Source organism: Xiphophorus couchianus, chromosome 2, assembly GCF_001444195.1.
Source record: "Xiphophorus couchianus chromosome 2, X_couchianus-1.0, whole genome shotgun sequence".
Taxonomy (NCBI): domain Eukaryota; kingdom Metazoa; phylum Chordata; class Actinopteri; order Cyprinodontiformes; family Poeciliidae; genus Xiphophorus; species Xiphophorus couchianus.
Window position 1 is genome coordinate 11509018 of NC_040229.1, and position 14019 is coordinate 11523036.

Genomic DNA, 14019 nt, shown 5'->3' on the forward strand with positions numbered 1-14019 from the left:
TTAAAACTCATTAAAGACTTTTGGCTTATTCGCTCTGCTGGAGACCGTGTCAACATAATTCTGGACTAGATGAGTGACAAGGAGTTTGATGTTTGATTAAGACAATGCGGCCTTTGTGATAAGATCAGATGACCATACTGACAATATTTATCATCTTGGCATCTCACCAGTAGCCACCAAAAGGTGTTATCAAAACAATGGGAAATATTAATATAAAAGGGCCTCTGCTTCAGCCTCACTATTTTCTGCTTTGAGACAACAAGCCCACAGTGGCAAGCATGAAGTGGACCGTGGTGTGGTTGTATTTCTTCAGTTTTGCTGTTGAAATCCAGGCCACACTGGGTAAGACTGACAACTTTTAAAATCTGACTGCATGGCTTTCTCTGAAATTCATTATCTGTTGTTTGTAAATCATGTCCAATAAGTGCTAGCATTTTAAATCTCCTTTTCCAAAAGATAATTATTGTTCTAAACGTAATGTGTAGACATAAAGAGATAACTGTCTTTTCTTGGGGGTTTTTTTGTCTTTTACTGTTCTAGCTGACAACCATGTCAACAACATCTGCAGCACTTGGGGCACGCAGCACTTTAAGACCTTTGATGGTGATGTGTTCCAGTTTCCTGGCTTGTGTGAGTACAACCTGGTCAAAGACTGCCGCGAATCCGAGAAGAAGTTTTCTGTGCACATTAGACGAGAAGAAAATGACGGAAATATAACAATACGTTATGTTGTGGTCACCATCTCTGAAAATACATTCAACCTAACCGAGACTGAGGTCACTGAAAATGGGAATCCGTAAGTAAAACACACACAACAATACACTAATTAACACATTTTTACATTGTGTTTGTCATTTAAATCTTCAAACTTTTATTCTCTTTTATCAGAGTCACTCTGCCACACTACAGTGGGGGAGTAAAGGTGGAAGAAAGTACATTTTACATCAGGCTTCGAGTTACTAAAGTCGGCATTACTGTCATGTGGAACCGTGAAGATGCAGTCATGGTATACACCTTTTTGTTTGAGTCAATATTTTTTTCCAAATCAATAAATCACATCGACTGATTACATATAGAGGTCAGAGTTAAAATAAATACATTAGCTCTCATTGCTGGATGAAACAATTGGAGATACAATAAATTTCTGGTGAGAGGAAATTATGAGATAATAAAAACTGTTTGGATTGTTGGAAACATTGGACTTTAACTTAACACTTTTGAACATTATAGGCACTGTAAAAGAACAGAGACTTTGACATTTTCTTTCTGGTATGAATAATGAAAAATAAAATCAAACATGATCCTCTCTGTATTGTGATTCAGGTGGAAGTTTCAAACAGATACAAGAACCAAACTTGTGGCCTTTGTGGAGATTTCAACGGCGTCCCTGTCTATAATGAGTTCATGGATAATGGTATGTAGTTTATTGAAGTGTGTAAAATATTAGAAAATAAAATAAAATCAGTCATATCTTTAATGTACATTACTTCATCTTCATGATCAGGTTTTAAAATGACTCCCATTGAGCTTGGAATCAAACACAGAGTCCATCTGCCAAACGATGAATGCAAAGACCCTCATGTGGAAGATGATGAGCCAAAGACGAATGTGTCACATTCATGCAAAGCATTTGTAAGTTTAACTCACTTGGTTTTCCACTAAAAATGTTAAGTAATAACATGGTGACTTTTTGATTTCCGTCATTTTTCCTCACTACAGCAAACTATCTGTGAAAAAATATTTAACGGGGATTCCTGGAGTTCATGCACCAGCCTGATTGGTGCTGAAGCTTTCATCAAGGCATGTGTGGTAGACATGTGTGCCTGTAACAACGGTACCAGTGACTTCTGTGTCTGCAGCACAATGTCTGAGTTTTCTCGTCAGTGTTCGCACGCAGGAGAACAGCCACCCGACTGGAGGAAACCTGATTTCTGTGGTATGATTCATGTTTGTCCCTTTACTCTAATTCACAGAATAACGGGTACAGAAAGAAATATTACAGAACCAAACAACAAAGGAATGTTTATCATTTCAAAGGATGACAATATTATTTCCCATCTTTCTCAGTTTCTGTTTATAAGTATGGTATAGTGCTTTAAAGGTTGAAGCTCGTCAGATTGTCATATATTTTATACAGTGTTGAATATATTAAAAATCTATACATAGCATTCAAATTTGCCGGAAGTGACATCAAATTTTATTAATTTTTTAAAAATCCTGCATGATATTCTGCCCAAATATTTCTATGAATTACCTTTATGTATGGCACCATTTATCTTCACAGGTAAACAGTGTCCCTACAACATGCAGTATGAAGAAAGTGCTTTTCCTTGCATGGATACTTGCACACATCAGGACACAAGATTAGTGTGTGAGGACCATAAAACAGATGGCTGCTTCTGTCCTCCTGGTTAGTTCTCTTTACATTTAAAATGTGTATTCTGCCACTGTTAATTCATCTTCACCCAATGAAACTGTTTTTCTCTCAGGAACGGTGTTTGATGATATTTCTGAGAGAGGCTGCATCCCTCTGTCTGAGTGTCAGTGCAAGCATGACAAAATCTACGACTCTGGAGAGGTTTACCGTCATGAAAAAACAAACTGGTAGGTTTCAAGGTGTTTACGGAATGTCTTCTTGATGGTAAACGTATCTTTTTTGTTGCAAAGCTGGCAGAATTTCATAAAACATACATTAAAACAATAAATCTTAATGTATTTTATTGATATTTCATACAATAAACCAAGTCAAAATTACATAATTTTGAAATGTATGAAAACTTATAGAACTCACATTATTCAAAAGTAAAGTTAGAAAATTATACATATATATATATACTGTGTATATATATAGTTGTACTCAGCTCACTTTACACTTGTACCTGTTTCTAGCTTGGTACATCAAGAGATTGATGTCTAATTTTTTCTGTTCTTGCTTAACAAAAGCGTCGCCATAGCATGATTTTGCCACCATCAAGTAGAAATGGTGCATTCAGTATGATGCAAAGAGTTTTCTATATGAAAATTATGTAGCTTTGTTACTTGTACAAAATTTTTAAACTGTTGCTTTTCTTCCACTTTACAATAATGTCCTGATTTGTGTTGGTCTATCATATTATATACTTAGAAAATTTAAATAAGTGTAATAAAGATTTGTATTTTTCAGTACTTGTTCAGAGGGGAAGTGGGAGTGTGAGACTTTCGAGACCCCGGCTACATGTGCAGTTGAGGAAGGTTTACATTTCACAACATTTGATGGTACTACTTATACCTTTCATGGAAATTGTCTTTATACCCTGGCCAAGGTGGAGAGCAAGGTAAATAATGAGTCATTTTCTAATTGCTGATAAATAATACAAAGCAGACATGAAAGTGAAGATTTCTCTGTGCCCAAATGTTTTATATATCTCAGGATGGAGTAAGTCCAAACTTTACTATTCGGGCCCAGTTGGGACAATGTGGAGAAAAAAAATCTGATATTTGTCTAAAGGCTCTTAAAATCCATCTGGGCGTAGATAATGTGAGTAAATTACAGATGTTAGTATTTACATTCTCACAATATCAACAGATCACTCATAATTGGTTCTGTCTTTCTACAGGTATTAATGTTTACATCTGAGGGAAAAGTTCAACAGAATATGGAGGACATCAGTTTGCCATATTACTCAGGTGGGTCTGACAAAAAGCAAGTTTTAATTGAGCTCATTTTTTCAGTAATGGAGTTTCTATTTGTGTAACATCAGGTGACTTTTCTGACATTATTTACAGGGGACATCAAAATATTTCATGCTTCATCTTTTCATATTTTGCTCAATGCCAAGTTTGGCCTCCAAATTCAGATCCAGCGTGTTCCTGTTATGCAAGCCTACATCAGTCTGGAAAGCAGCTACAAAGAAAAGACACGTGGTGAGTTTTATGTTTTCCTTTAATTTAGCCAACTTCCTTTATAGACCATGTATTGTATGATAATACAATACATGGTCATGGTCAAAACCACACAGGGTTCTTGTGCAGTCAGGAACTGCATGGAAAAGAGTAACATTTCATTTCAGTGTTTAAAGATTGTAGGAAAGTATGGAAAAAATCAAAAGATGGAGAAATATTTGCATTTTCATACTTTATTCTTTCTGTCACATTTCATAAACTTTTTTCTTGTGCCTCTTCTTCCTTTTCTGCCTCTGTCCTATCTTTGTTTTTTCCTTGTTTACTTTCTTGTGTCCATCCTTCCTTCCTTACCTCATCTTCTGTCCTTCTATGCTTTCTTCTTCTTTCCTTGCTTTTGTCATTCCTTCCTTTATTGTTTCCATCCTTTTTCATGTACTGCTAGCTTTCTTTCCAGGTGTAATAATATCAAGCATCTTTTCACATTGATGTAATTTGGCAGTGCAGATAAAAACAGATTTGACTGATAAAAATAAAAATTTTTCAAACTACTGTTATGTTGAGGGTTCTGTTTATGTGTCCCACTTCAAAAGCGTTGGTGGGTTGGATGTGGCGCCCTGGGCCTTGAGATTAATATATGTGAACTAAAATATACTTTATCTGTTTGTCAATCTGTCAATATAGACTAATTAAATGGTATATTTTTTATACTGCTAAAAAAAGACAAAACAAGTACAATAATTAACATTCATGACTATGTTATACATTTGAAAAATTATTGTTAAATTAATAATATATATTCCACAATAGAGGTAATGCAACCTGAAACACATGAAAAACTTCAAGAATCATATGTTCAAGACAAAAAATAAAGAAATTTTCCTCCAGTTTGGATGTTTCAGAGACTAAGCAGTTGTTCTTCTGAACATGTTCTTCAGGTTTATGTGGAAACTACAACATGGCTTTGAATGATGATATGAGGACTCCACAAGGGAGCCAAGAAGGAACTGCTGTAACTTTTGGTAATTCTTGGAAGGCTGACCAAACATGCCCAGATGCAGGCAAAGAACTTGATAGACCCTGTACCGACAGTATGGAAACTGGTAAAAAATTAAATTTAACAATGATTTTTTTTCCAATCAAATGAAGCCCATTGTAGTATTCTATTTAACAGTAAAGCTTTTCTTTTGTTGCTTTGTGAGTATATATATTTAATTTGTATTCAGTATATTTCAGGTTATTGGAAGTGTAAAAATAATTTTACATTTAATTGTAGAGAATTATGCCCGACATTGGTGCGAAATGCTCAGAAATTCAACTGGTTCATTTGCAAACTGCCATTCAGAGGTTAATCCTGACTATTACTACAAGGTACAACAACAACCTCTTCTTTCAGATTTTAATTCTGTTTAATTGGACTATAATTTTCTTAAAGTGTTCTTTTTTTATGCAGCGCTGCCTTTACTCCACCTGCAGCTGTGAGAAAAGCGAAGACTGCTTATGTGCCGTCTTCACCTCTTATGGTCGGGCTTGTGCAGCAAAGGGAAAGTTTGTGACAGATTTTGGAAACCAATGCGGTAATGTGTCTTTAAGTTTCATGACAACACATTAACTGTCATATATAAGTCTTGTAACAGTTAGGTAATTTTCCCATATTATCCACAAAACAGAGAAACACACAAAGAACTGTCCATCAACTCAGATCTTCACTTACAATCACCGGAGATGCCAGCTGACCTGTAGTTCACTGAGCTCAGATCAGCAGAGCTGCACTTCACATTTCTTGCCAGTGGTTGGCTGTTTCTGCCCTGATGATCTCTATCTGAATGAAAAAGACACTTGTGTACCCAAAGAAGAATGTTCCTGTTCCTATAAAGGAGAATACATTGAAGCAGGGAATTCTCTCAACATCGATGCTGAGCACTGGTGAGTCAGAAGAAATCTTAAATAATACGGTTACTGACGTTTTTTTTCTCCCAGTAACTAGCATTATGCTACATATCTGTTACATTGTAAATCTTTTGATGCTTTTCCCAAGTGTGTGCAACGACGGAATGCTTCACTGCCATCCCCGGATAAACCAGTCCTTCAGTAAGTTACTGGGCCATTCATTTCCTTGCTTTCCCATAGCACTGGTACTGGTGTAATCTTGTGAAATGTGAACAAGTACGTTCTTTTTGTACAGCATGTCCTGCTTCAAAAGTGTACTTCAACTGCTCCTCTACAAGCGCCAAAACCCTTGGACCACATTGTGCTAGAAGTTGCCTGAATCTGATTGACAATATTTGTGTGAGTTTTTGTCTTGTTAATCTTTGACGAGGATCAGAACTCCTGATATATATTTTTTTCATCTTTAACAATATGTGGAGCTTTTGTTTATACGCCACTGCAATGTGCTCTGTGAACATATCAGCTTGTGTGAGTATCTTCAAACTAACTAAACATAATGAATACTGGTTAAACAAGGGCCACTAAAATAGACCATGTGTCACATGTGACACTTGGTGGTTCTGTACTGATGTCTTTCACAGACTGTAGATCTCTTAAGACAGTAAAATAGCTTTAATTTAATGTTGGTTGAGGTAGGCTCACCCAACAAATTAATGTTTACAGCGAAAGATGTCAACTATTTCTGAGTACTTTTGAAGAACTGTGTATATCTTATTTTTCCAGGATGCATCAGAATGTGTATCTGGCTGCATGTGTCCTCCTGACCAGCTTGATGATGGCAAAGGCTCCTGTGTGAAAAATGAAAGTGAATGTCCATGCCAGCACAATGGTAAATTCTATAAACCTGAAGGGACATTTCATCAAGATTGTAACCTCTGGTAAATAAATATACTACTTGTGCTGCATTTTTTTAGACTTAAAACAATTTTCTGTTGAACATTTTAAGTTTGAATTTGATGCATTTAATAATTCTGCTTAATTCTATACATTTATTACATATTTAGTACTTGCAGAGGTGGAAAGTGGATATGCACAATGAACAATTGTTCACAGAGCTGCATTATTTATGGAAGTGGACATCACAAAACATTTGACATGCAACGATATGAGTTTCAAGGACATTGTTCTTATGTTGCTATCAAGGTAAGTTAATGCAAAAACCCTTTTAAAAACATTTGTCTGCAGCTGGGTTTTGGTTACTAGGAATTAAATGGGATTATTTAATGAATGAATAATGTGAATATCACTACACAGCAGCTGGAAGGAGATTACTTGGTAAAATGCAGATGCTAGCTATCAGACACAGGATCTTTGTTAGTAAAAGATGACTCACTACTTTGTGCACATCAACAAACTAGTTTAAGAAAAGGGAAAGTCTAAGAATCAAGCAGACATTTGTGTTTGAAATGATTTAATAAATTTAGGTATGATCTTAAAACTAAATATCTATGTTTCCTGAAAATAAAGCATTTGCATAGGCAGCCATATTAATAGGAGAGTATGACAGTATGTTCTTTTGAGGAGCAATTTATGTGTAGTATTCTTAGTTTGTGGGGTTTAATTAATTAAAACTAAATATCTATGTTTCCTGAAAATAAAGCATTTGCATAGGCAGCCATATTAATAGGAGAGTATGACAGTATGCTCTTTTGAGGAGCAATTTATGTGTAGTATTCTTAGTTTGTGGGGTTTAATTAATTAATTTATTATTTGTTCATTATCTGTTCTCTTGAACACAACTTAAATAACCTATTTTTGTTCAGAATAATTGTTTTAATAAAACAGCAGAGAGTGACATTGAAGTCATCACAGAGGATGAACCATGTGGATCCACAGGCACAACATGTTCCAAAACTGTCAGAATTCAGCTTGGGGTAAGGCAAAATACAAAGACACAAAATGCTTTCTCCAAACTTAACAACTCCTTCAAGTAGCTTTAGGTATCAAAACAGATGATACAAAATCAAATAGTACTAAAAATATTGAAAAAAATGTTTTGTTTTGTTTTTTTGTTGTTTGTTTTTTTTACAAAAGTTAAATATTCTTTATATTTCAGAGAGCTACGATCATCCTGTCAGATGGAGCATACAAAGAGGAAGGTTTGGAAAATGGCACAAAAAAAGAATATCGAATAACAAATCTGGGCTTTTATATTGTGCTAGCTTCTAAAATAGGTCTAACTGTAATTTGGGATCGCAAAACATATTTTGTTATCCAGCTGGAATCACAATTCATGGTAAGTCTCAGCAATTGATTATGAGAACAAACTACAAACTTGGCAATGTTGAGGCTAATATTAAAACATGGCATAAGATGTGCCAATGACTGACTTGTTTATATTTGTGCAGGGTCAAGTGTGTGGACTGTGTGGAAATTTTGATGGCAATGGAGAGAACGACTTCACCACCCGGAGTGGGTTGGTAGTGAGCAGCCCATTAGAGTTTGCAAACAGCTGGAAAGGGGACAGCTCTTGCTCAGATGTGGATAAGCTTATTGACGCTTGTGAAAAAGCACCTCATCGAGACCATTGGGCAAAAATGAAGTGCAACATCATAAATGGAGACACATTCAAAGAATGCCACTCCAAGGTAGTACAACGGTTGTGTGTACAGTGAAGATGTTGCACTAAAAGTACAAAACCCATCCATAATTTTGCATGCCTAAACAGGTAGAGCCTCTTCTGTTCTATGAAAACTGTGTGAAAGACACATGTGCCTGTGACACTGGAGGGGACTGTGAGTGTTTCTGTTCAGCTGTTGCAGCTTATGCTCAAGCTTGCAATGAAGCTAATGTTTCAATTTCATGGAGAACTCCAGAAATCTGTCGTAAGTAAACAATATCTTCTTGCACTTTTTTAAAAAGTTTGTTAGATACCTAGTAAAGAAATAAACTGTTACTGGACAGATAACTTGAGCATAGTTATATTAACAAAACAGGAAATATTACTATGCAAAAGTTGCTTTAATTTTTATTAGCTATTGAGTCAATAATGAAGTGGGAAGAAACTCTAAAAACAAACATAAATATGGTCTGTAAAAATATTGAAAAGGAAAGGAGCAACACAGCCTTCTAGATTTTTCATCAAAAAACAAAATACTCTAATAACAAATATCAATTATTTTTATGCGATGATGGTGTGATTTTAAAAGAAAATCACACTTTAAGTTGACAGTTTTTTAAGTATTGTTTCTGCACTTTATTTTTAGCTGTCTTTTGTGATTACTACAATGATCATGACTGCTTATGGCACTACCATCCTGGGACTCCAAAGTCATACCAGACTTGTTCAAATTATTTTCTACATGTTCCAAAGCTTGAAGGTAAGTTGTGATTTAAGGCTTTCTGAAATAACAAGTAACGATGACTAAAATGAATTTATTCAAGCTACCCATTTGGCTGACTTTATGAGGAAAATAAAAGATTATTGTAAGCAAAACGATTTAACACAACAAAAAATAAAAGAGTTTATATTTCTTGTGAAAGCAATGTTTAACATATTACTATTTATAACCAAAAATGCTTACAAAGTCTATGTTGCAATTTTGCAGGTTGTTACCCTCATTGCCCAGAAAAGGCCATTTTTGATGATGAATCAAAAAAATGTACGCCAGAATGTACACCAGGGAAAATAATTATATTTACTACAACAACCACAACTCCCACCACATCAACTGAGTCTACAACCATACCAACTGGAACCACAGAATCCACAACACTATCAACTAAGTATACAACTGTAACATATCCTAGTACTACCACAACTCCCAACACAGAATCCACAACACCTACACAATCCACCACAACTGAAACACCAACTACAACACAAATAATTACAACTCCCACCACATCAGCTGAGTCAACAACAATACCAACTGGAACCACAGAATCCACAACACCATCAACTAAGTATACAACTGTAACATATCCTACTACAACCACAACTCCCACCACAGAATCCACAACACCAACAGAATCTACCACAACTGAAACACCAACTACAACACAAATAATTACAACTCCCACCACATCAGCTGAGTCAACAACAATACCAACTGGAACCACAGAATCCACAACACCATCAACTAAGTATACAACTGTAACATATCCTACCACAACCACTATTCCCACCACAAAATCCACAACACCAAAAGAATCCACCACTACAACTGAAACACCCACTACAACCACGACAATTACAAGTACCACCACGTCAACTGAGTCTACAACCATACTAACTGGAACCACAGAATCCACAACACCATCAACTAAGTCTACAACTGTAACATATCCTACTACAACCACAACTCCCACCACAAAATCCACCAAACCAAGAGAATCTACCACTCCAACTCAAACACCAAGTACAACCACAACTCCCACCACATCAACTGAGTCAACAACAATACCAACTGGAACCACAGAATCCACAACACCATTAACTAAGTATACAACTGTAACATATCCTACTACTACCACAACTCCCACCACAGAATCCACAACACCAACAGAATCTACCACAACTGAAACACCAACTACAACACAAATAATTACAACTCCCACCACATCAGCTGAGTCAACAACAATACCAACTGGAACCACAGAATCCACAACACCATCAACTAAGTATACAACTGTAACATATCCTACCACAACCACTATTCCCACCACAAAATCCACAACACCAAAAGAATCCACCACTACAACTGAAACACCCACTACAACCACGACAATTACAAGTACCACCACGTCAACTGAGTCTACAACCATACTAACTGGAACCACAGAATCCACAACACCATCAACTAAGTATACAACCGTAACATATCCTACTACTACCACAACTCCCACCACAGAATCCACAACACCAACAGAATCTACCACAACTGAAACACCAACTACAACACAAATAATTACAACTCCCATCACATCAACTGAGTCAACAACCATACCAACTGGAACCACAGAATCCACAACACCATCAACTAAGTCTACAACTGTAACATATCCTACTACAACCACAACTCCCACCACAAAATCCACCAAACCAAGAGAATCTACCACTCCAACTCAAACACCAAGTACAACCACAACTCCCACCACATCAACTGAGTCAACAACCATACCAACTGGAACCACAGAATCCACAACACCATCAACTAAGTATACAACTGTAACATATCCTACTACAACCACAACTCCCACCACAAAATCCACCAAACCAAGAGAATCTACCACTCCAACTGAAACACCAAGTACAACCACAACTCCCACCACATCAACTGAGTCAACAACCATACCAACTGGAACCACAGAATCCACAACACCATCAACTAAGTATACAACTGTAACATATCCTACTACTACCACAACTCCCACCACAGAATCCACAACACCAACAGAATCTACCACAACTGAAACACCAACTACAACACAAATAATTACAACTCCCACCACATCAGCTGAGTCAACAATGATACCAACTGGAACCACAGAATCCACAACACCATCAACTAAGTATACAACTGTAACATATCCTACTACAACCACAACTCCCACCACAAAATCCACAACACCAACACAATCTACCACTACAGCTGAAACACCAACTTCAACCCCAATAATTACAACTCCCACCACATCAACTGAGACTACAACCATACCAACTGGAACCACAGAATCCACAACACCATCAACTAAGTCTACAACTGTAACATATCCTACTACAACCACAACTCCCACCACAAAATCCACCAAACCAAGAGAATCTACCACTCCAACTGAAACACCAAGTACAACCACAACTCCCACCACATCAACTGAGTCAACAACCATACCAACTGGAACCACAGAATCCACAACACCATCAACTAAGTCTACAACTGTAACATATCCTACTACAACCACAACTCCCACCACAAAATCCACCAAACCAAGAGAATCTACCACTCCAACTCAAACACCAAGTACAACCACAACTCCCACCACATCAACTGAGTCAACAACCATACCAACTGGAACCACAGAATCCACAACACCATCAACTAAGTATACAACTGTAACATATCCTACTACAACCACAACTCCCACCACAAAATCCACCAAACCAAGAGAATCTACCACTCCAACTGAAACACCAAGTACAACCACAACTCCCACCACATCAACTGAGTCAACAACCATACCAACTGGAACCACAGAATCCACAACACCATCAACTAAGTATACAACTGTAACATATCCTACTACTACCACAACTCCCACCACAGAATCCACAACACCAACAGAATCTACCACAACTGAAACACCAACTACAACACAAATAATTACAACTCCCACCACATCAGCTGAGTCAACAATGATACCAACTGGAACCACAGAATCCACAACACCATCAAATAAGTATACAACTGTAACATATCCTACTACAACCACTATTCCCACCACAAAATCCACAACACCAACACAATCTACCACTACAGCTGAAACACCAACTTCAACCCCAATAATTACAACTCCCACCACATCAACTGAGACTACAACCATACCAACTGGAACCACAGAATCCACAACACCATCAACTAAGTCTACAACTGTAACATATCCTACTACAACCACAACTCCCACCACAAAATCCACCAAACCAAGAGAATCTACCACTCCAACTGAAACACCAAGTACAACCACAACTCCCACCACATCAACTGAGTCAACAACCATACCAACTGGAACCACAGAATCCACAACACCATCAACTAAGTCTACAACTGTAACATATCCTACTACAACCACAACTCCCACCACAAAATCCACCAAACCAAGAGAATCTACCACTCCAACTCAAACACCAAGTACAACCACAACTCCCACCTCATCAACTGAGTCAACAACCATACCAACTGGAACCACAGAATCCACAACACCATCAACTAAGTATACAACTGTCACATATCCTACTACTACCACAACTCCCACCACAGAATCCACAACACCAACAGAATCTACCACAACTGAAACACCAACTACAACACAAATATTTACAACTCCCACCTCATCAACTGAGTCAACAACCATACCAACTGGAACCACAGAATCCACAACACCATCAACTAAGTATACAACTGTCACATATCCTACTACTACCACAACTCCCAGCACAGAATCTACCACAACTGAAACACCAACTACAACCCCAACAACCACAACTCCCACCACATCAACTGAGTCAACAACCATACCAACTGGAACCACAGAATCCACAACACCATCAACTAAGTATACAACTGTAACATATCCTACTACTAAAACTACTCCCACCACAGAATCCACAACACCAACAGAATCTACCACAACTGAAACACCAACTACAACCCCAACAACCACAACTACCATCACATCAACTGAGTCAGCAACGATACCAACTGGAACCACAGAATCCACAACACCATCAACTAAGTATACAACTGTAACATATCCTACTACAACCACTATTCCCACCACAGAATCCACAACACCAACACAATCTACCACTACAGCTGAAACACCAACTTCAACCCCAATAATTACAACTCCCACCACATCAACTGAGACTACAACCATACCAACTGGAACCACAGAATCCACAACACCATCAACTAAGTATACAACTGTAACATATCCTACTACAACCACAACTCCCACCACAAAATCCACCAAACCAAGAGAATCTACCACTCCAACTGAAACACCAAGTACAACCACAACTCCCACCACATCAACTGAGTCAACAACCATACCAACTGGAACCACAGAATCCACAACACCATCAACTAAGTATACAACTGTAACATATCCTACTACTACCACAACTCCCACCACAGAATCCACAACACCTACACAATCCACCACAACTGAAACACCAAGTACAACACAAGTAATTACAACTCCAACCACATCAATTGAGTCAACAACAATACCAACTGGAACCACAGAATCCACAACACCATCAACTAAGTATACAACTGTAACATATCCTACTACTACCACAACTCCCACCACAGAATCCACAACACCTACACAATCCACCACAACTGAAACACCAAGTACAACACAAGTAATTACAACTCCAACCACATCAATTGAGTCAACAACCATACCAACTGGAACCACAGAATCCACAACACCATCAACTAAGTCTACAACTGCAACATATCC

At 37.5% G+C, this 14019-nt stretch overlaps 1 protein-coding gene across 1 annotated transcript; it reads left to right on the forward strand.

Annotated features, from left to right (window-relative positions):
• The first annotated feature begins 278 nt into the window (after positions 1 to 278).
• LOC114152533 (mucin-2-like) lies at positions 279 to 13365 on the forward strand. Its single transcript, XM_028030446.1, has 23 exons — positions 279 to 342; positions 541 to 796; positions 889 to 1006; positions 1324 to 1414; positions 1505 to 1632; positions 1720 to 1936; positions 2285 to 2410; positions 2490 to 2604; positions 3164 to 3314; positions 3410 to 3517; positions 3597 to 3666; positions 3766 to 3903; positions 4818 to 4982; positions 5156 to 5250; positions 5333 to 5456; positions 5550 to 5805; positions 6553 to 6619; positions 7886 to 8065; positions 8178 to 8417; positions 8498 to 8654; positions 9036 to 9149; positions 9603 to 12228; positions 13329 to 13365. The coding sequence occupies exons 1-23, from the start codon at positions 279 to 281 to the stop codon at positions 13363 to 13365; spliced, it is 5643 nt and encodes a 1880-aa protein (XP_027886247.1).
• Positions 13366 to 14019: the final 654 nt, after the last annotated feature.

Coding starts and splice junctions, on each gene's coding strand:
- LOC114152533 (XM_028030446.1), top strand. CDS start 279: ATGAAGTGGACCGTGGTGTGGTTGTATTTCTTCAGTTTTGCTGTTGAA. Junction 2,605..3,163: donor CGTCATGAAAAAACAAACTG/GTAGGTTTCAAG, acceptor TGTATTTTTCAG/TACTTGTTCAGAGGGGAAGT. Junction 4,983..5,155: donor TACCGACAGTATGGAAACTG/GTAAAAAATTAA, acceptor ATTTAATTGTAG/AGAATTATGCCCGACATTGG.